The 23466-nt window shown below is 36.3% G+C and overlaps 1 protein-coding gene across 4 annotated transcripts in view; it reads left to right on the top strand.

Annotated features, from left to right (window-relative positions):
• The window catches only part of Atp2b1 (ATPase plasma membrane Ca2+ transporting 1), a 100267-nt gene that overhangs the window by 22092 nt on the left and 54709 nt on the right, over window positions 1-23466 (top strand). For all 4 annotated transcript variants that reach the window (XM_090328369.1, XM_090328371.1, XM_090328370.1 and 1 more), the window contains exon 2: window positions 18211-18639. In XM_090328369.1, coding sequence (XP_090184495.1) covers window positions 18432-18639 — 208 coding nt within the window. In that variant the 5' untranslated portion in view covers window positions 18211-18431. The remainder of the gene's footprint in view (window positions 1-18210; window positions 18640-23466) is intronic.

The raw sequence follows: 23466 nt of genomic DNA, 5'->3' as shown, positions 1-23466 counted from the left end.
CTTTGAACCATGGTCCTCAGATCTCAACCTCCAGAATACCTAGGATTATAGGAGTGAGGATAGGATTATAGGAGTGAGGAACTGTGCCCACCTGTTTTGTTTTTGTTGTTGTTGTTGTTGTTGTTTTTTGGTGGGGTGTTTTTTCGCTGAGAGTGACTTCTGACTTTTATAAAATCTACAGTGGGTTCTGGCTTCCAGAGTATCCCAGGGATAGATGTGATTTGCCATTGTAGAGAAGCACTACAATTTTTGTGTTGTGTAATAAACTTTTTATATACGTATTTATTATTTTTGTTAGTCATGGGGCTTGAACTCTGGGCCTGAGCGCTGTCCCTGAGCTCTTCAGCTCAATGCTACTCCTTTACCACATTGAGCCACACAGCACCAATTCCAGTTTTCTGATAGTTAACTGAATATAAGAGGCTCAAAGACTTTTGTGCCTGGACTGGTTTTGAACTGCACTCATTAGATCTCAGCCTCCTGAGAAGCTAGGATTACAGGTTGTGAGCCACCATGCCTGACTCCAATTTTTCAAAATACTCTCCATAAGTCTGTCATTGAAAATTACAATTGTTTTTAAAACAGGGTTTTTGAAAAATTTGATTTTGAGACACTCTCATTTTGCACCTTAGGTAATCTTCCAATTTATAAAATCCACCTGTCTCAGCCTCTGGACTACTGAGATCATGGACCACGGTACCAGTTTTAAAAATTAGTAATTAGAAAAATAATAATTATCTTGAAAGGATATAGGATCTAGACGGTTTTGCTTTATATGAATGTGGTAAGTGCTATAAACTGAGCTGTATGTGTTTAACTTTTATACCCTTTTTTATATAATATATTGTCTTTGGTCAGGGAAAACTCTGTTCTTCTAACTTTGCATGTCATTCATCAGTTTTAAATGAGTGTTCCATGTTACACATTGTATCTGATGCTGCCACACAAAATGTAAAAAAAAAGGAAGTCACCAGTTACTCTTCTAACAGTCAGTTATATAAAACTTGATTGTAATTTCCTAGATGGTTTTACACATCCAAGATGAATTCAGGAAATAACTTATCGTTAAGAGTGATTCAATTTGAAAACTTTTGGTTTTCACCTTTTAATGTGTATATCATGTGATGGGAGGAGATCAGGCAGTTCCCCTACCTCTGCACTTTATCTGTGTCCTACCCTCTAATTATATACCTAACATACAAAACATGTAATTCAAGCCTGGAATTTTGTGTTTTACATGTTGGACCATAATCCCTTTCTAATGAGGAAACGTTTTATGACATTAATCTCTGAGGTTTTGAAATGTCTGTTCTGAAGATTGATATATTAATTATTCTCTAAGCAATATTCTTTCTGAAAAAGCTCCCATCATTTGAATTTGAAATAATGACACCTAAAAACAAATCTTGGCTTATCTGAGTATTACAAATAGTATCTTTCTGTAGAAACACACAGTAGTAGCAAGTATACTACTGAAATTCTATGGTCATTGAGGTATGTAAGAAAGAACACTCTTAACGGTTTTGTCATAGTATTAACTAGTGTTTGAATTATGAAATTCTTTGGCACTCTTGAACTTGAGACCCAGCTCCAGCTCTCCACCTTCATTTTTGAGACTTAAGATTCCACATATGAGAGAAAGCATGAGGAATTTTACTTTCTCAGGCTGGATTATTTTGCTTAACATAATGATCTCTAGTCCAATCTATTTTCCTGCAAATTACATTTTATTCTTCCCTATGGCTGAATTTAGTACATTAGGCATTGTAACATTTTAGATGAGAAAAAGAGTACGCAAGGAGAAAAATACAGCAAATAGAGGAAAGTTTATTGGGTTCTGCTCCCAGGTAAACCCCCTGATCAGGACCAAAGAGATTACACCAGGTCTGTTTGCAGCTGGGCTTTCTGGTTTGGGTAAAAGGGGAACTGTTAATCTGAAGAAATTCTTGCGGGGGGGGGGGGGGAGGGGGAAAGGCAGTTCCCTATCAACGCACCCAAGGCTAGGGAGGGGGGATTTCAGTACAAAGGACTGGTCTTGGGCTCCCCCCTTCCCCCAGCTGGCTTAACCTGCATAAATACCACATTTTATTTGTCCAGCAGGCTTATTAGATTCTTTCAGCTATATGCCTAGGAGTAAGATTGGTAGTTCTTTTAGTTGTTTCTTTTTTTGTTTGTTTTGGGTCTTGAACTCACCTGAGAGCTGCCCTGAGCTTTTGAGCTCAAGGCTAACCTACCTCTACCAATAGAGTCTTAGCTCCACTTTGGTTTTCTGGTGGTTAATTGTAGATAAGGGCCTCTAGGACTTTCCCCTAGGCTGGCTGTGTACCTCAGCCCTTCCCCCTTACAGGCTTGCCTCTCTTCCTTCCCCTCCCCACACCCCCACCCCAGCTACTTCTAGTTTCTTAAGGACCCTACCTACTGATTTCTTACTGATTTGCACTAATTAACATTTCCATCAACTGTGTTATAAGGAAGTACTTCTTCCCCAGTGTTTATTGTTTGTTTCTTTGATGATTGATTGACATTCACCACTGAGGTGAGATAGAATTTAAGTGGTTTTCATTTCTTAAACCTCTTTAGAAAATTGTTTAATTTGTTGGCACATTTATTAATTGGATTATTTTGATGTTTAAGTTTTTGGAACTATATATATGTTCTTCATATTGGTTATATCTGGTAAATAACTGAGAAAGATTTTTCCCTTACTCTGCATTTTTTTGTTTGTATTTTTGATTCTGGAAATTGTTTCTGCTGTGCAGAATCTTTTTAATTTTATGCAGTTCAATTTTTCAGGTTGTATTATTTTCAAGTAATTAGAATTCTGTTCAGAAAAGAATATATCAATGCCTTTACTTTTACTTGTTTTCCTTTAGTCGTTTTGAAGTCTTGCTTTTCCATCAATATCTTTAATCTATTTTGATTTGATTTTGTACATTGTGAGATACAGAGGCCAATTTTATTCTTCTGCATGTGTATATCCATGTCCAGTTTTCCCATTACCATATGTTGAAGAAGTTTTTTGTTTTTTTGTTTTGCAACATAGGTTTTTGGTACCTTTGTCAAAAATCAGAGTGCTGTAGATGTGTGTTTATTTCTGGATGTTTTATCTCATTGTTCTTTAGTAATGTCTGGGGAACATCACTATGCCATTTTTCTTTCTGTGGCTCAGTAGTATAATTTGAAGTAAGGTATCATGATGCCTTCAGCATTAATTTTTTTGGTTGTGGTTGTCCATTCACTCTTTTGTGCTTCCAAATAAGCTCTTGGATTGGTGTTTCTCTTTGGATGAGAGGTCTTTCCATCTTCTAGTGTCTTCAGTACTGTAGTGGGGTATTTTTTGTTTTTGTTTTTTAATCCTCAGTAGTTAAATTTATACCTAAGATTTCACTTTTTTTGAGGGGGAGGCTGCTGTGAATGGGATTGTTTTTATAATTTCCTTTTTAATCTGTTCATTATTGGCAACTAGAAAAGCTACTAATCGTCTGAGTGTGTGTGTGTGTGTGTGTGTGTGTGTGTGTGTCTGTACACACCAGTCCTGAGGCTTGAACTCGGGCCTCAGCACTGGCCCTGAGCCTTTTCTGGTCCATGCTAGAGCTTTACCACTTGAACCTCAGCTCTACCTCTCTTCAGTTCTACCTTTGGCTTTTCTGATATTTAATTGGAAATAAAAGTCTCATGGGGGGAGGTTGGAGGGGTGGAGGTGGGGGTTCCTGGCAAGTGTAAAAGTAACTAACATTCTTGGATCAATCCCTAGTACCAAAAAAGAAAATACAAAAAAAAAAAAAAAAAATCCACCAGCTCTCCTGCTAGGCTGGCTTGGAAACACAGTCTTCAGATCTCACCTCCTAAGTAGCTAGGATTACAGGCAGGCATGAGCCACTGATACTCTAACTTTTAGGTGCTACTTTTTTTTTTTTTTTTTGCCAGTCTTGGGCCTTGAACTCAGGGCCTGGGCACTGTCCTTGGGCTTTCTCAATGCTAGAGATTTACCACTTGAGGCACAGCACCATTTCTGGCTTTTTTCTAAGTTTGTGGTACGGAGGAATCGAACCCGGGTGTTTGTGCATGCTAGGCAAGCACTATACCTCTAGGCCAAACTCCCAGCCCAGGAATTCAGTTTTAATTGAGTAAAGATGTCCACATCTCAAAGGGTATTACAAGCACATCACAAGGAAAAGTAAAAGGCAAACATGCAAGACCCATAGTGTTTGGCTCAGAGAACATAAACAAGGTTGACCAATTGTTCTCCCTGATTTTCAGTTCTATATTTTAGAGTAGTTAGTCTTGAGCTCTAGAAAATATATGTAACCTTATCTTGCACTAAAAGTAATAACTTTAAAATGTCTTTTTGTTCTCTTTTACCAAGGGAAAATGGTACTGAGAAAAATGTTATTTGGGACTAAGACCTATTTATATATTCATTAATACCTTTTTTTTTTCCTGGAGTTCATTTCCATAATTATTTTGTATGATCAGATGCACATGGACATTGTGCCTTATTGTTCTTTTCTAAGACTATCCTCTTACAGTCTCACTGTGTGTGAATACCTAAAGAACTATAATGTATTACATTCCAGTGTTTTGGATCTAGCTTCATCGACAGCTTATTAAATATTAAACACTGGCTAAAAAGCATAAGGATGATTCAAGATATTTCAAGTATGTGTTTAATCTTTTAAAAAAAAAAAATGAGGTAAGCTTGGCGCGGCTGGCTCAAGCCTGTTATCCTAGCAACTCAAAAGTCGAACATCTGAGGATCATGGTTCAAAACCTGCCTGGGCAGGAAAGTCAGTGAAACACTTATCTCCAATTAATCACCAGGGGCAGGGGGAGTGGTAGAGCACTAGCCTTGAGCTGAAGAGCTCAGGTACAGTGCCCAGACCCAGAGGTCAAGCCCCATGACTGACAGGGGAAAATTATGAGGTAGATGCTATTATCCCATTTTTGCAAATTAATAAGCTGAAATACTGGGGTAATTGTCCACGATCTCTTAGCTAAGGTGACTGGGAAGTGTTGGAAAACTGTGGACTTACCACATCTTAATTATGATTCAATAATAGGCTTGGTATCATTTTGAATGCTGAAAGAATCTTCCTTTCTCTGGAATTGAAGGCTTGTTTTGCTTGTACTAAAGTGGCCCTTACTTACTAAAGGACCACTGTTTGTCTTTAAAGTCATTACCACATGTTCTGTAGTTCAGTTTAATTACTCTGTGTTGAACGGTTTCTATGGGCAAAGTACTGTTGCTACAGTGGTCACTAGGAGATACAGTAATAAATAAGATCAACCTTTCTCAGACCTTACAGCTTTAATGAAGAATAAAACTACCTACACAAAAATTACAATATATACTGAGTGCATGCTAGAAGCACCAAAAGACTAGAATTAAAGTAATGAATTGGTTCCATCCTTTGAGGTAAAAGTAGAGGGAATATTATAATTATTCCTTGAAGTTAATAAAAAGCAAAAGAGCTGAGTGCTATAGCTCCAGCCTAATTCCTAGCTATTTGGAAGGCAGAAATCAGGCTGCAGTTTGAGGCTACTCGAGGCATGAAGTCTTTTGATACACCCTCTTATCCAGTGGCTGGGCACAGTAGTATGCCTGTCACCTCAAGTTACAGGATAAGCACAATAGCTGATAACAGTGGAATGCACCTGTCATCCCACCAACAAGGAAAAGATTGTCCAGATCAGCTTAGGTAGGTAAAAATGAAGACCACATTTTTGAAAATTACCAGCGCAAGGAAGGGGCTGATAGAGTGGTTTAAATGTAGAGTGCCTGCCAGGCAAGCATAAAGCCTTAAATTCAGAAATTAAAAATAAAGTCAAATAGACCATCTTATTAAGGGGAAGTCCACTAAATTTCACAATAGAGAACTATTGTCCAAAGAGAAGAAGGAGAATGAAAGGGGGGAGGGGGAGCTTGAGTGCTATACTGGCACAAATGAATGCATGGGAGATACTGATGATCATAGGATATCTATGTTGATCTGTCAATTTCTCAGTTTTGCTAGTTGTCTTATTACATATGATGTACATTGAAGACATCTGGGGAATTAATGCTCACAAGTTAGGTGCCATCAGCTTCTATTACCATCTTGAAAATAATCCTCATCTCCTTGGGTTATTCAGTTTATTTTCTGCAGTTGCTGAGAAAGGAAATTAAATACGTTTTGATCTTTTAAAGGAGAATTCAAATTTCTTTTATTTTATTTTATTTTTTTTTTTTTTGCCAGTCCTGGGCTTGAGCTCAGGGCCTGAGCACTGTCCTTGGACTTTCTCAAGGCTAGAGCTCTACCACTTGAGCCTCAGCACCACTTCAGGCTTTTTTCTATGTATGTGGTACCAAGGAATCGAACCCGGGTCTTCATGCATGCTAGGCAAGCACTTTAACCCCTAGGCCAAACTCCCAACCCGAGAATTCAAATTTCTTTACTCTTAAGAGTTTCAGTTGTATTTATGTAAAAGTTACCAGAAGCAGTTAGGGAGTTAAGAGCTTCTAAGAACTGTATATTTTCTTTATCCAAGTTCTATGTTAACCTGCATTTCACTTACTTCCTTTTTCTTGTGTACTCTCTGTTAGGGAAGCTTGAGGGTTGATAGGATTAATCCTTCTCAATTTCACAGATTTTACAATCTGCTAATCTGTGCATTGGCTCTAGAAGGAATGCAAATTGTGGCTACTGCCTACCCTCAGGAAGCTTAAGTTGTACTTTAAGAGAAAATATTTAAAGAAACTCTTCAAAGATAGAAATATAACGAATGATTGTTGTCCTTAATGTGCTATGTTGTCTCTCATCTCCTTTGCTGTCCCTTGATTATCTCATATTGTTATAGTATCTCACTTTGTTATCTGATATATTGAATTTATTTGTATTTGGTTATTTGAAATTTGATAGGGAAGGGGGGGAAAACCAAGATGGGTGAGGGAAATGGGTACCAAGACATGTGAAAGGGTATCAATGTACATGAATTAATGTACCTTCTATCTGGCAAATATCATGTAACCCTTTTACTAATTACAATAAAAAAATGCAAAAAAAATTTAATCACTCCAAAAAAAAAAAGAAATAGTGTTTAACGTTGGTCCTTTGCCTATTCATGCTGCTTTTGCAGTTTATGTCAAGAATACTGATTGCATTTGCTTCTATACTTGTAGTTTTCCTTAATTTAACTGAAAACTTCTTGAAAACAGAGCCTTTATTCAGATATCTCTGGAATGGATACAAACTTCTAGATTACAGATTTAGGAACGACAACAGTAACTCTGATGTTGATAACTACATTTGAAGCACTAAAAAATAAAAGTGGAGGAGATGCCTTTAAGCAGTTGTAATATAACCTGGATCTAGGTCAAGGTAGTAGATGTATAAATTGCCAAGAGAAACATTTAAAGAAGAGAGGCCTGTAAATAGATTGCTGGATGATACCCTTATTTAAAGTGTGGCAAGATTTTTAAATTTGGGGTAGAGGAGGATTGGTTAAAACCTGTAAGAACTAAATAAAGATACGGTGGATAGGAAGGAAGAATACTAACCCTTAAAGGCTATTTGAAGAAATGGAATAAAAAAATTTAGCAAGGGTATGCTTTTGAGAGGGAAGACTTGTGTAGAATAAAATACATCTAAATATTGGTGAGCCTAAGTGAAGTGAGGGACCAGCAAAAAAGGAATTGACATGCTGGGGTTTGCAGTGGCAATCAAAGAAGGAAGATGATAGGTTGGATTTTTATCCTGGGTAAAAACAAGCAGTAGTAATTTAGGAAAGACGTGGAATTCAAAGAGGAATATTTTGGAAAGTTGTGATACGTCAGTGTATCATAGAGTACCGAATTAAGTTTCTAATGGAACTGAGAATTTAGTTTAAATTTTCTTTCCAGCATTGTGCAGCTATATGGTTTGTTCAAGGAGTAACTAATTTAACCAGGTTGTTGTAGTAGGAGGATAAGAGCAAGCCAAACATAAAGATCATCGGGAAGTTAGCTTTTCACAGGACTGATCAGAACAATTTTAATGCCATTGAAGCATGGAGGTCAGATGTGTGTGTATGTGATTCAGTAAAAGTGAAGAGCAATAAGTTGTACCAGAGAGGAAATGGCAAATAGAACAATTCCAACTGGTCGTTTAATGAGTCTCTGACCTTGAATAGCAAGTTAAAAAAATCAGTATTAGAATGAAGGACAGGAGTTCAAAGGTTCATCGACATGATGTGATAGACCAGTTTATCTTCAACACATCCCTGATGTACACATTCTTTGTACTTTATTGACTATGAATCAAATTCTTGCCTGACATCCTCTTTATTACAGTTTCACTTATTTTTTTAGCTGGATTACTTGAACGTGTTGCAAAAATGAGTATTAATTCACTGAGCAATTCTTTAATAACTATACTGGAAATTGCAAAGGACCATCAACTATCAAGCAACATAAAGTGTCCTATGCTTTTAGATCTGCATTGGGTTCATATATTGTAATCTTTCAAAACTATTTTTTAATTAATAAAACAGAAAGCCCATGTTAATTGGCAAAAATACCTCACTTAGTATTGCCAACTTTTATTTTTGTGAGTTTCTTTAGTGCCATAATGAGCATCCTGTTTCTTTAAGCATTTGAGTGTAGGTTCTTGTGAATTGACAGGATAGAAGCGCTTAAGAACTGAGTAGGCCGACAAACCAGCTGGTGTGACATTCAAGTCTTGATACTGCCTTCTTAGCTCATGAACAGAAGGGGGAAAAACTGTTTTAATTTAGAAATCTCTTCTTTGACTATAGTTGAAAATTTCAACACCAGTGAGACTAGAAGATGATAGAACATTTGGTTCTCATATTTAACCGGAGGTATAGTCTGTTCTTATATTTGGTAAATTGCACAGGATTATATAAAATTAGCTTACCTTATTTTTGAGATATTTTAAAGATTTTTTTTTTTTTACTAGGCTTACTGTAAGGTGAAAGGTTCCTAAATGACTACATTGGACCACAGAATGGAAGAAAACAGTACAGTTTATTTTAGGGCAAGAGTAGATGAGGGTAGGTATCTACATTATAGCTTCTTGTTAAATTGTTGAAGTTAATATTTGAGGTGTTTAGATAATGTATGTTCTAAATATAGCAAAGTGAGTCCCTATACTTCTCTATGAAGAAAATTATAGTGTTCATATAATATAAGGTTTAACTAGAAAAAAGTCAATATGCTTGATGTTAAAAACAAAACAGTTCAAAATACCAGATCACAGAATATTTTTAGAAGATATTTTGCTTTTATTCATGCAAATTAAAAATAGCGCAATAAAGAGCCATAAGGAATTTGTTCATATTTTTGTCCTAAAACTTTTTTTTTCTTTTTTTTTTTTTTGCCAATCCTGGGCTTGATCTCAGGGCCTGAGCGCTGTCCTTGGGCTTTCCTCAAGGCTAGCGCTCCACCCCTTGAGCCACAGCACCACTTCCAGCTTTTCTGTGTATGTGGTACCGAGGACTCAAACCCAAGTTTTCGTGCATGCTAGGCAAGCACTCTACCACTAGGCCAGACTCCCGGCCCATCCTAAAACTTTTAGAAAAAGACAATCTAGCTATTTCTTCTCTAGTGAAAAATCAGGGAACATTTACCTTCCTTGGTAGTTCTCTACATAATTAGCATTGCCATCATCTGAAAAGTCGTTAAAAATGTTACTTCACATAATATATTCTGCATCACTCGAAGAAATTTCTAGAATAGTTTCCAGAAATTGGTGTTTTGAAGAGCTCTTCTGGTGGTGCTGATGATGGAACATTGAAGTTTGAAAGCACTGATCAGTATGGAATTCACTTTTTCCAGTGTTGGAAAATTCAGAGAGATTTCTTTTTTGACTTATAAGTACATCCTTTCAGAAGGGTATCTACTAACTGACTTGGCCTTATTGCAAACATTTCTAGCTTCAAGGTACTTGTGCTTATGACCATGCATGTTAAAATTTTATCATAAACCAATAATCTATACTAGAAATAACAGCTTTCAAAAGCTTGATCAAAGGAAGATAGTGAATCACAATTTATAGAACCTGTACTGCTTTGGGCTGTCATATTCCTCTAGAGACTAAAAGTTGTGCGAGTAGTTGCTGAGTTTGGGGTCAGCATAAGAAAATTGTGATTTTTCTCACACTCTCACTGAGCCAAACTGTTATAATGTGGTTTCATCATTTTATTGAATTGTGAAATTCTGAAATATGATAGAGAAAAACATAAATAAGCCTCAAGTACATACACGCAAATAAATGTTTGTTATTATCTATAAACTGATCTCATTTTCCTTGAGTAGAACCAGATGAAAACAATTAGAGTAAAAATTACTGTACCACCCAACCTCCCCCTACTGATTTCCTTGGCAGTTATTCAAAAAGTGGGACAAGTAATGGAAAGTGAGCAAATTAGCAAGAGATGACAGTATGGTGGGAACAAAAGTCTAGCAATAGAGGATTAAAGCTGTACATTTCAAGAATGAGCAAGTGGTAAGGAACAGGAAAAGATTGCCCATGGAACTGGAAAAGGTTGCCCATGGATCAGATAAGAAGGACTGAGTGCATTCATTAAATTTAGGAACAGCAGGAATGGTCACATAGGAGAAACTTGATTGTAGTTGGTTGATCTATGAGTAGTAAACCATAAACAATACATTCAGAGAAAATTAGTTTTACTAGATAAGATGTTTGTGTATTTAGACCTAGTTGACTAAGTTTACACCGATAGGTATATTTTTGTTTAGCATCAGTAACGCTAAAAATTATTTCTCAAATAGTTCAGCCACTTTTGCCAAGCTTTATTAAATATTAAAACTTGATATTGTTTGCATATTCTTTTTGTTGTTGTTAGTTGTGGGACTTGAACTCGTAGCCTAGATGTGCTGTATCTGAGCTCTTCTGCTCAAGACTAACGGCTTTGAGCCACAGCACAACTTCAGCACAGCACTTCTTCAGCTCAAAGCTCTAGTGCGCTACCACTTGGGCCACAGTTCCACTTCCATTTTGCTGGCAGTTAATTGGAGATAAGCGTCACAGACTTTCCTGCTAGATTGGCTTTGAACTGCTCCATCTTCAGGTCTCAACCTCCTTAGTAACTAGGATTACAGGCCTGAGCCATCAGAGCCTGGCTTGTTTGCTTATTCTTAAGAATACAGAAACCTGGATAAAAACAATTGACATGTAGCAGTATATAATTCAATTGACAATCTGAAACACCTTTTGACCTCTGTTGTCAAATAAGGTCCAAAGGAAAGCTAAGTTGAAATATCTTGCCTAGCAAGGTGGATTGAAAACTCGAATGCTGACTTTTTCAGGGCTCATATTACAGGGTTTTGTTTTGCTCTGCTATGTGAATTATCATTGATTTTGATGCAGAACCTCTTTTCAAATTGATTTGAGCTTACTCCTCAAGGGCATTTCTGTTCAATAAACATTGAGACCCCAACTATGTCCCAGGCAGTGCTGGGGTTTAAGAATGAATGAGGCAGCTGTGCACTGGTGGCTCACATCTGTAATCCTAGCTACTCAGGAGGCTGAGATCTGAGAATTGTGGTTCAAAACCAGAAGTAGTTTTGTGGCTCAAATGGTAGAGCACTAGCTTTGAGCTGAAGAGCTCAGAGAAAGCACCCAGGCCTAGAGTAGAGTTTGAGTCCCATGACCTACCAAAAAAAAAAAAAAGAATGAGGCAAATTCTGCCTTGATTGTTTGTCCATTTGAAAAGGCATAGAGGTAAACAAATCATTGCAGCTGTGTGTAAAACACCTACAACAGTAGAATAAATTAATGCCTCCCTTATTCCAATGTGTTTCTCACCCTAAACCACTTGCTGAATTGGTTGCGCCTGATTTATAACTCGTCAGCTACTCTTAACTTGCCTTTAAGGTACTGTACTTAGTCTCTGCCTCTAGAAGCTGACAAAATACTGAAGGAAATGGGGCTAATTTTAGTCAACCCATACATAGGGATAGTATTTATGAATCCTTCAAGAATAATAAGTCAGGTATTAGAAGCAATGTTATTTTCTGCTCTACCATGCTATATGACCAAGACCCTGTTTATGAAATTACTCATTCATTACTTATTTGATAAATTAACTTTCCTACTTAATCTGTAAGTGCTTTTTGCCCTCTTATGTCACTAGGCTATGTTGAAAAGTGAAAAGTGTGAATGCAGAATATTTAATTTATATCTTTTACAATTTTCATCATATTTTATTAAATTATATATTATGATAAATTCCTCATTTTACTGAGAGAATATTACAGTTTTTTGTTTCTTTTCTTTTTTATTAATAGAAGGGTTACAGTTATATTTGCCAGATAAAATGAGTATTACTTCACACACATTGATACCCTTTCTCATGTTTTTGTCCCCACTTCCCTCTACCCACCCCCTCCCCTCATCTTGTTTGAGAGTATATTAGTTTATTTTCTCACTATTTATGATGTTACAGTACTGCTCTTCAATATGTAGTATCAGACCATCTGCTCTTTTCTACCATTCTTAGATCTAGTGATTAGTAATTTTTCCATTATAATAGACATTAAATCTAAGCTGCGTTGTGTAGTAATTATACTCTCCAGCCCCTATAGGGAACATTTAAGCTGATTAGTTTCAGGTTGTCCACACACTGACTTGAGGACCACTGCTGATACCAAGGAAGACTGGGTAGAGTAGAATTGGATTTCTTAATTTATAAAGTAGCTCTCACTTTATTAAAAAAAAAAAAAAAGTGAGAAACAGCTTCTTCCCTACTTCTAGGTATAGAAAAAATACAGTTGATTTTATATTAAAGAAGAATTGTCTGTCAAAGAAAATGGAGATCTCTTGAGTGCTCTTCACTTGAAAGCCCTAATTGAAATGTGTTCTTTAATTTTTCATCAGTTCAGTGTTGTATATGATGGCTAGGATGTCAACACGTATTTTGTTATGAAATACAGTGCTGTTCATTTCCTCGGTGGTAAGAGCCTCCTTAAAACTTGCACATTGCTTTTGGAATATGCCCGGGAGTGTTGAAGCACTTGTCTAGAAAGCACAGAGCCCTGACTTCAGGGTCCTAAGTTCAAACTTCAGTAATGCCCTCCTCTCCAAAAAGGAAAGGACAGAACAGAAAAGAAAAGAAAACCTGTATATTGTTAGAAATTAGCAATCATGTTTTAAAATGGTTTTGTAAGCCTTTAATAGTTTTATTTTAGGCATCTTTCTGATTGATCATTGAGATAAACAATATTTCTTTTGGTCAAATTTCAGGGTTCATTTTTTTAAAAAAAGATTGCTTAGCAGAAAAGTGTTTTTAGAGTTTATTGTTAGTATGTTATTTTGATTTGGGTTTACTAGCTTTTATAAAATTTAGTACTTACTACAAAGAATCAGTAATTACTCTGATTAAGATTGACACCTTAACCCAGCACCAGTGGTTCACACCTGTAATCATGAATTCTCAGGAGCCTGAGATCTGAGCACTGCAGTTCAAAGTCAGCCAGGGCAGGAAAGTCCAAGAGACTTTATTTTCTTTCAAAAAGCAAGAAGTGCAGCTGTGGCTCAAGTGGTAGAATACTAGCCTTGAGCAAAACAAGCTCCTGAGTTCAAGCCCCAGGACTCACACACAAACAGGGATTGACACCTTACTGTAATCATGCTAATTAATAGCAAGTTGATGTATATTTATCATTTAGTATATTCAGCCTGTGTTTGTGTGTATGCTTTTACCTGTCTTCTATGTCATATGTATTCAGCAATGTTTCTGGAACTAAATATAGGAGAGTATACTTTTCTGCCAATTAAATGTATAGCCCATTTCTGTCCATCTGGATTCTGATCCTATCATCTAACATACTTGCTGATTTACTTAGCTTCAAGTCATATAAATCGAATAAACTTCTGTCTTCAATTTCTGTATCGTAAATCACTAACAGAAGTTTAGATTAGTTTGGGTAAATAAATGCCTCTTTACAGGTTGTTACTTTTCTTACTGATTCTCTCAGTTTCATTAGCATACGTTTTACAGCTTTCACAAGAAGTGTGTTGCTGTCTATTTGTTTTGTTTTGTTTTTGTTTTTGCCAGTCCTGGGGCTTGAACTCATGGTCTGAGCACTGTCCTTGGGCTTTCCTCAAGGCTAGTGCTCTACCACTTGAGCCACAGCACCACTTCCGGCTTTTCTTATGTATGTGCTACTGAGAAATGGAACCCGGGTTTTGGTAGTGCTGGGCAAACACCCTACCACTAGGCCAAACTCCCGGCCCCATTACTGTATAATATTAAAACTCATTTTAGAGCTCTATATTTCCTCTGTCTCCTAGTCTGTACTTCTTCTGAGTGATTTTTTTGCCATCATTGTTGAATCGAGATCACTTTCATACATTTTTTTTCTATGATGTATAACGTTGTGAAATTGTTTTACTAACAAAGCTGTCTCTGATTTCCAATCATTATAAGGACTTCACAGTTATCCTTTGTTTTCTTTTGGGATCCTGTCCTTACATAGGGGAGCTTATGAGATAGTAGAATCTCTTTTACTCCTTTTTAAAAATTACAGATATCTTTTCCCAACTCTAGTCTTCAGCTCGCTCGCTCTCCCTCCCTCCTTCCCTCCCTCCCTCCCTCTCTCTCCCTCCCTCCCTCCCTCTCCCTCCCTCCCTCCCTCTCCCTCTCCCTCCTTTCCTCTCTCCTTTTGAGTAATACCTTAAAGACCACCAACTGTGATTTAATCAAAGATGTTATTTATTCTGGGATGAATTTTGTAAACTAAGTGTCCTATAAAGAGTAATATTTAAAACACACCACTTCTGAGTTTTCAGCTTCCCCTTTACATTTCTTCCTGAGCTTTTTAGATCAAAAAGTGAATTCTGTTTGAAGAATGGTGAGAATCAAAATGGTTATTCTTTCAGTTTATCCAACTCCCAGATATTATGTATCATGTTGAAGCTAACAAGTACAAAGAAAACATTTTTGTTCCTTGGAATTTTTTCAGTCACTTAGTTAACTAGATGAATGAAAGAGTAGAAAAAAAAGAAAATAGTAGAAGAGAAAAACCAATAGCCACCTAGAAATAGATAACTGCTTGCTGTGTAGCTTACTAGGTAATCAGTGAGTAAATATAGTCCATTTTTGGAGAATGGCTTACTTACTTGCTTTTCCTGAACTACTCCCCCCATAAGTTACATGCTTACTAATGGAATGTGATTGGTAATCACAGTCATCATGTAACTCAAACCCTAGAAAACTTTATTGACAAATTGCTATAAAGACAGATAGAACAAATTTTAGTCATTGATTAACCCAGAGACTCAAATGATGATCCAGGACTGACAGTTCTTATGTAATTCCCATATTCACCCCACCTCCATTCCTCAGCTCAGTACCCTCTGTTCTGAATTCATTCTCTGAAGCTATCTTTTGTGAAATTAGCTGGTTAAGTAGTGACATGAATCTATTTCCTTTTAGAATAATTTCTGTCAGGCAAGTCATTATGTCTGTGGCAGATGGTCAGTTAACACTTGCAGAGGGAAATTCCTCTCTGTGGAAGCTAAAGAACACATGCCTTGAACACATAGACTTATACATGTTAATTATTTTTAACTGTTAGAAATAATTCTGTAGGCTAATAACTTTTGGGTATGGTAACTCAAGGAGATTAACAAATATCTACTGTGTTTTCCAGGGGTTTTTTTTGTTGTTGTTGTTTGTTTGTTTTTTGGTCAGTCCTGGGCTTGATCTCTGGGCCTGGGCGCTGTCCCTGAGCTCTTCAGTGCAAGCCTACCACCTTGCCCCTTGAGCCACAACCCCACTTTGAGTTTTCTAGTGGTTAATTGGAGATAAGAGGCTTATGAACTTTAGTGCCCAGGCTGGCTTTGAACTGTGATCCTCAGATCTCAGCCTCCTGAATAGCCAGGATTACAGGCGTGAGCCACCACATCAGGCATGTTTTCCAGTTTTTGAACATGGGTTATTATAGTAATTGACATGTGAGTAGGAGGGAACTCACTTTGCTTAGGAGATGAGCAAAATTAATAATAATTGAGCAAGCAGAAGGGTTTGTGTAGTGGGAGGAAACAGGCACTGAAAGAAAATCTCTTTAAATTTCATTTCTATCACATCCCTGCAAATTTAGCCCAAGGCGCAAACAAATTTTCCTCATCTAGTCACTCTCAAACGGTGTAGATTTTTGATATAAATGCTTTAGTTTTTTGATCAGTTCTACAATCCAGTGATTCACACAGTGTTCCATAAAGAGAAAAGCATCAACTGAGAATTCAACAGAAATGCAAATTACTGAATTCTTTTTAAATCCTACTAAATAAACACTGGAGGTGGAGCCGAGCAATTTTTGTTTCAACCAATACTCCAGTTGACTTCTCTAGAAATTGAAGTACATGAAAGCTCATACCACAATTTATCCTCATAACAATTTTCTTTCTTCTCTCTTTCTTTCTCTCTTTCTCTCTTTCTTTCTTTCTTTCTTTCTTTCTTTCTTTCTTTCTTTCTTTCTTTCTTTCTTTTTTTTGCCAATCTTGGGGCTTGAACTCAGGGCCTGAGTACTGTCCTTGAGCTTTCTCAAGGCTCTACCACTTGAGCCACAGCACCACTTTCGGCTTTTTCTGTGGTACTGAGGAATCGAACCAACCCATGGGCTTCATGCATGCTAGGCAAGCACTCTACCACTAGCCATGCTCCCAGCCCCTTCTTAGCAATTTTATAGATTACTTATGACCTCCAATATCTTTTCAAGTTCCTGACCGTTAAATATTAAATATTTTTTGTCAGGACAAGGAAAATTGCTTGAGGAAGAAAAGTTGAATCACTTCATTGGAGCTTGGCTTTGAATGTCAAATAGGCATGAGCAATTTTCCTGCTATAAGTTTAGATACAGTGTCAAAATGTCTAATTGAAAAATTAAATGTAGTAGGAAAATATGCAAGACATTGAATGTAGGAGATAGGAAATTGAGAAGAAACCTGAAAAATACTGATTATAGTTTGCATAGATCCAGGAAGAAAGGCTTTGAAGATCAAAGAAGAAAGGGTTACAGAAGAGACCTTACAAAGGAAGAATTAACCAAACTCAATAATGAAGGCAGAAGACCTAGAAATTAAAGATGATATAACAGTTTAAGACCAAGTAATTAGGGTAATGCTGATAGTGATGGACACTTTTATTAGGGAATATAATAAATATCCATTCTTTCCCAGATTAACTTTGAACTGATAGAGATAACTTTGATAATGAAGAGAAAGAAGAGGTGAAAGGTCATCTTATGGTAGTAATTTTTACTTTTCCAGTCCTGGGGCTTGTACTCAATTGTCTGGGCTCTATCCCTGAGACTTTCTGTGCTCCGGGCTCGTGTTCTACCACTTGAGCAATGGTGCCACTTCTAGCTTTTTCTAGGTATATATTGAAGAATTGAACCCAGGACTTCATGTATGCCAGGCAAGCACTCTACCATTAAGACACAAATGTTTTCTTTTTGTCCATCCGTCATGTGAGACAATTCTAGATCCTCAGAATAAATTTAGTGACAGGAAACCCCAGTTCTCAGAACTAATTTTACAGGAAGAGAAATACACAAAAACATGTAGATAAATGAGCATGGTAATTTCAGATAGTAATAAGATTTTAGATAATAATAAGACAAGTTTAGAAAGCCAACTTAATGTTAGTGAGGCTAAGTGGCTAAGGAGAAATGCAGGAAGCCATACTAAACTAAAGGGTTCCTTTATGTTTTTTGTCTTTTGAAAAGTTATTCCACATAAAAGGTTCAGAGAGAGGTTCATTAATATCAGCCCAATCTGTTATTCCATCCATTTGTTTGCTGAAAGTTTAATTTCTGTGGATCTTAGTCTTAGTATAGTAAATAGTAGTATAATTTTATTGACTGAAAGTGCTTGGAACTAAGTACCTCAATGATGCTGAAATATTGGAATAACAGTAACAACTGATTTCATTTAATAATGATTACATGTGATCTCTTGATATAAATTATTATTTAGAAGCCATTTATCTTGCAGTAAAGTTCAAAGCCATGAAACAACAATTCACACAAAAAATTACATACATGTAGAGTATATATATATACGTACATGCACAGGGAAATGGGGACCAAGACATGTGAAAGGGTGTCAATGTATGGGAATTAATGCACCATCTATCTGGCAAATATCATGTAACCCTTCTATTAATTACAATAATAAATATATGAAAAAAATTTTCTTATTACAGATGTGTATGTCTCATGATTGATGGGAAGAAACAAGTCATGGGCCAAAGGTCAAGATACTTCTCTGGGAAATGCTGCTGCTGATGCTGCTTTATCGAGTCCTACAATGAGTGTTGAGTTTGAGAACAATTTTCATATTTAAAAGACTTTCATCTTGGAAGTATAACAAGTGAAAAATAGAATCATTTGGGAAACATTTTCCTCCTAATAAATTATACTTATAATGGGTGACATGGCAAACAACTCAGTTGCATATAGTGGTGTGAAAAACTCTTTGAAGGAAGCTAATCATGATGGAGACTTTGGAATTACCCTCGCAGAGCTGCGGGCTCTAATGGAGCTCAGGTCCACAGATGCATTACGAAAAATACAGGAAAGCTATGGAGATGTCTATGGAATTTGTACCAAGTTGAAAACATCTCCCAATGAAGGTAAGTTTTATTATGCTCATTTCTACTCTTTTGTCCAGAGTGCTGTTTATCCTTTAAATAATGTGATTATTGCAAAGAATATATTTATATTGTCTTCCCTATCATGTGATCATGCCATAATTATAGGGATATTAAAAATAAATTGCTTATCAGATTGATATAGAGTATGTTTAGTCTGAGAAATGCTTTAGAGAGATAAATATTTGGTCCTGGTGTTCAAATTAGTGATGTCTGTTTACAATAACAAGAGTGTCTTTCCACTGAAGCTATACAGGATGTAACCAGGCTTGGTACCCCCGAAGGGATACAGTGGAAATAAACTTAGTTCATCAACCTCCATTTTGCCAGCTAGCTTAAAATAGTTACCACTGTAAATAGCCATCCAAGTTGTTTTAGTTCATGGGGCTTAACCTAAGAGTATTAATTTATGCATAAACAACATTGTAGATTAGAGGACAGTTTTTCACTTAGCTGTGGCTAAAGATAATTTTCAGTTTTTAAATTGTTGATTCCCCTATGTTTGTTTGTTTTTTAATTTTCTTCCTTCCTTGCTTGCTTCCTCCTTTCCTTCCTTTCTTGGTACCAGCACTGAGGCATGGACTTAGGGTCTCTCACTCTTTTTTGTTCTGTGCCGGCAGTCTACAGTCTACAGATCTATTAATTGGAGATAAGAGTCTCTTATGTTTTTGTTTCTGGGCTGGCTTCAAAACTTGATCTTCAGATTTCCTTAGTAGCTGGGATTACTGGCACCCCAGTGATTTTTCTATGTTTAAAGAAGGCTTGTCTTACAATTCTTTTCTTAATGTAGTATTTTCATATATGCATATAACATAAAATTTCCTTTTGAGAATCAAGAAAGAAAATTTTATTATGACTTCATTGCATTAGGGTCTTTGAAATTACTTGAAAAGGATAGTGTTTTATTCATGGATCAAATTAAATATAATGTATGGTTAGGCATTTCAGAAAGGCAAGTTTGAATTGGCAAAGGTGAAAATGGTAGGGAATAATACATGAAGTTATATGCTTGATGATTAAATATTTATATAGTATTCTAAAGACAATTATAGAAAAATTATGTGGAAAAGATATATATGATTATGTGAATTGCTATTATGATATATGATTATGTGAATTGCTATTATGATAGTTTCATTGATTTCTCTGAGATAATATGATGTTGAGGAAACCAGTATAAGTAGTCATATGTCTCCAAAGGGCTTTATTACACTACTTTGGGTGTGATCTTTTCCCGCTTTTTCATGCTATTAAATAAAAGTGCATTGTTTTCTCTTTGGTTTTTATAAAGTTCTTGCTCATGTTGTTCCTAATGTTGTAGATTTAATATTAACTACAATATCATATTAAATATTATCTTTATTGTTTATATATAACAATGGTCATTTGAAAATGCTTTTAATGATAAAATAGCCATTGTAGCCGGTACTGGCTGCTCACACCTGAAATCCTAACTACTTAAGAGGCTAAGATCTGAGGAATGCAGTTCAAAGACAGTCCTGGCAGGAAAGTCTTTTAGAGTCTTACCTCCAATTAGTCCGAAGAAAACCAGAAGTAAAGCTGTGGATCAAAGTGGTAAAGCATTAGCCTTGAGAAGAAAAGCCCAGGGTTAGTGCCCTAGCCCTGAGTTCAAGCCCTATAACCCGCCAAAAAAACCAAACATTGTAACATTCTGTTTGTATTAATAGTTTTGAAAATACAAATGAAAACTCAAGTAGCCTTCATGAAAGTATATTTTCAAAAGACTTGACAGTTTCAGTTTAATTTCATAGAGCTATTTCAGAAAGCTATAGATCACTTTGTCTCATATCAACTAGAGAGACAGCAAAATATCAAGAATAGGCAACTAAAAGTTTGTAGAAAATGATCTAGATAGAAAATACTGTTGTTTTTACCTAGGGAAAGGGAGAAATAAAATGGTTCCTCAAAGTATATTGACTTTGATTGTTTACCTGTCCTTTTAGTTCCTTAATTTATCATCATTGACTCATACAGTCTTTGGTCAGGCTACAGGTTTGGTTTTTTTTGTTGTTGTTCCTGTACTGGGGCACTGCCCTGAGCATTTTCTCTTCAAGGCTAGTGCTGTACAACTTGAGCCACAGCTCCATTTTCAGCTTTTTGGTGGTTAGAGATAAGAGTCTTATGGATTTTCCTGCTCAGTCTTGTTTTGGCACCAGAATGCTCAGATTTCAGCCTCCTGAGTATCCGGGATTACAGATATGAGCCACTAGTACCTGGCTCCAGACTATGTGTTTTATATATCACTCTTTAAAAAAAAATACACTTTTTAATCACTACGACATACTGCCTGTTATAAACGTTCAGCTCACATAGCTTTTAGAATAGAATTATTTTGGAATTACAAGGTGACATTTTTTAATTTACTTTCTGTCACTAACAAAATACCCAAGGTAACAAAAGGAAAGAAACATTTGTTTTGATTCATGCTTTGAGGTTTATGGTTAGTCAGTTTGTTGCTTTAGGGACTATAATGAAGCAGAACATTATTAGTAGGAACATGTGGCAAGGAACCTATTTACCTCATGACAGCTAGGAAACGGAAAGAGACAGGGAGGAAGGATCACAGTTCCACTAATCCTCTTCAAGGCACACTCCAGAAACCTAAGTTACTTCCAATAGGTCCAACCTCCAAAAGATTCCACTGCCTCCTCATAGTAGCACAGGATGATGAGCAAGCCTTTATTTAACACATGGGCCATTAAGGTACATTCAGTATTCACATTGAAACCGGGGCCTTCTGATTACTAGACAAGTGTGATACTACTTGCCCCCAAGTCCTTGTTTATATATTTTTTGGAGATAGGGGGTGGGTTACACTAATTTACTATACTACCTTAAACTGAAAGATTCTTGCCTCCACCTTCCAAATCACAAGCGTTATAAGCATACTTCACCATGCCAGACTTAGCAAAATAGTTCTTGACATGTTCAGTAAACTAATGTTTACTGGAGATATTTACTAGAAGTGTTTGAGCCAAATGTGATTTTTTTTTTCATTTTAAATAATTACCTACTTTTTCCCACACTGGAATTGGGCCCTATACTCTTGGTTGGCTTGCCTGTTCATGGCAGACACTCCTACTCGAACCAAACCAAGCTTTTTGATGATTAGTTAGAAATGAAGTTTTTGAGGGCTTCTGCCCAGGCTAGCTTTGAACTGATGTCCTCCATATCTCAGCTTCCTGAGTAATTTGGATTATAGGCGTGAGCCACAGCGAGCACCATCTCTACTACCGTTACTCTTAAAGGAATTGGAATTATAAAATTTAGGAATAACTGAAATTGGGATTTGTAACTTTTTATTTTTAGCTTTCTTAGAACAGCATCTGTCTTAGAGTCCTTGGGATTCAGAAATGTATTTTTATACCAAAATGCCCTGTTTTATAGCATCCTAACTGCATAAAATTACTTTAACATTTTTCCTATAATGTTTTTTTTACATTAACTTTCTTATATTCAAAATTGCATTTCTTGATGCTTTTATTTTTATTTTGTCAGTCCTGGGACTTGAACTCAGGGCCTGGGCACTGTTCTGGGACATTTTTTGCTCAAGGCTACTAGCACTGTGCCACTTAAGCCATAGCACCACTCCCAGCTTTTTCTGTGTATGTGGTACCCAGGAATCAAACCTAGGGCTTTATGTGTGCTAGGTAAGCACTCTACCATTAGGCTATGCCCCCAGCCCCATTCCTTTTATTTTTAAAATAGCTTTTAGTGTCTTTTCAGTGAATTCTTTATATCGAATGGTAGAGAAGATTCTCTGATAAGATTTCTGGAATGCAAGCTTCTAGCTCTAGTATCAACTTATACAGTTGACTGCATTAAACAAAATATAAAAATAAATTCATGAAAATTTAAAAAAAATCAGGTGCCAAGTTGTATTCTGTAAGAGGCATTGATTTCATGGACTTACAAAAAACATAAGATAAATGAGATGTTACTTTTGCCATGTTGATGCCAAAAATTAGGTAGAAGAGACAAACAAAAAGAAAAAAAAAAGGAGAAAGGAGAAGATGGTAGAGTTATGTGGTAGAAAACAGGACAGTGTTACCAGAACTTGTCTGATTGCCTTAAGTTCCCATCATGTTTTAGATGACAGCATGCATGTATTTACAATGGCTAGAAGTAAGAGCTTTGCAGTGGTGTTCTTTGACTGTGTATTCATTATAGACTGCAAAACCCCAAATACTCACAGACACATACATATTTTTTTTAACTCTTTGAGAAAATGTTCTTCAAGCTGGGCATGAGGACATATACCTGTGATCCCAGCTACAGGGAAAGGATCACAGTTTGAAGGTAAGCCTAGGCAAAGTTAGCGTGAAAAACATATGTAAGACATATAAAAAGTCTAGCAATCAATCATGTGGCACTGAGTTTAGTCCCTAGTGTCATGCCACTTCCCCCAAATCAATTCTTCCACCCAGTGTAAATCTTTATTGACTTAAAAGACTACTACAAGAATGCTCTGGTGCCTCAGTGTATGCTTGATTATTTAGATTGGAACTGGTATTCAGCAAGTATTGGATGGATATTACCATTGAGAGTTTTATATTGATTTTACATGACCTTGTCCTAGAAATGTGTTGCTTCCTTAATTGAAAATTATACATTTATTTCCGTAACAGTCCTCATCATTAGTTCTTATTGCTTATGAATTTATTAAAAGATAGCTTTAACCTTACTTTGTTAATGTTAGCATGTTCAGGTACTTTCATATATGAAAGAATCTGAAGTAGTATGGACATTGTTGTTTTTTATGCTTAGTTTTCAGATTACTGTATTCAC

This window comes from Megascapheus bottae, chromosome 2 (assembly GCF_031878675.1).
Source record: "Megascapheus bottae isolate mThoBot1 chromosome 2, mThoBot2.hap1, whole genome shotgun sequence".
Taxonomy (NCBI): Eukaryota; Metazoa; Chordata; class Mammalia; order Rodentia; family Geomyidae; genus Megascapheus; species Megascapheus bottae.
Note: the sequence above shows the minus strand (reverse complement) of the source record. Positions and strands in the feature narration are given on the sequence as shown.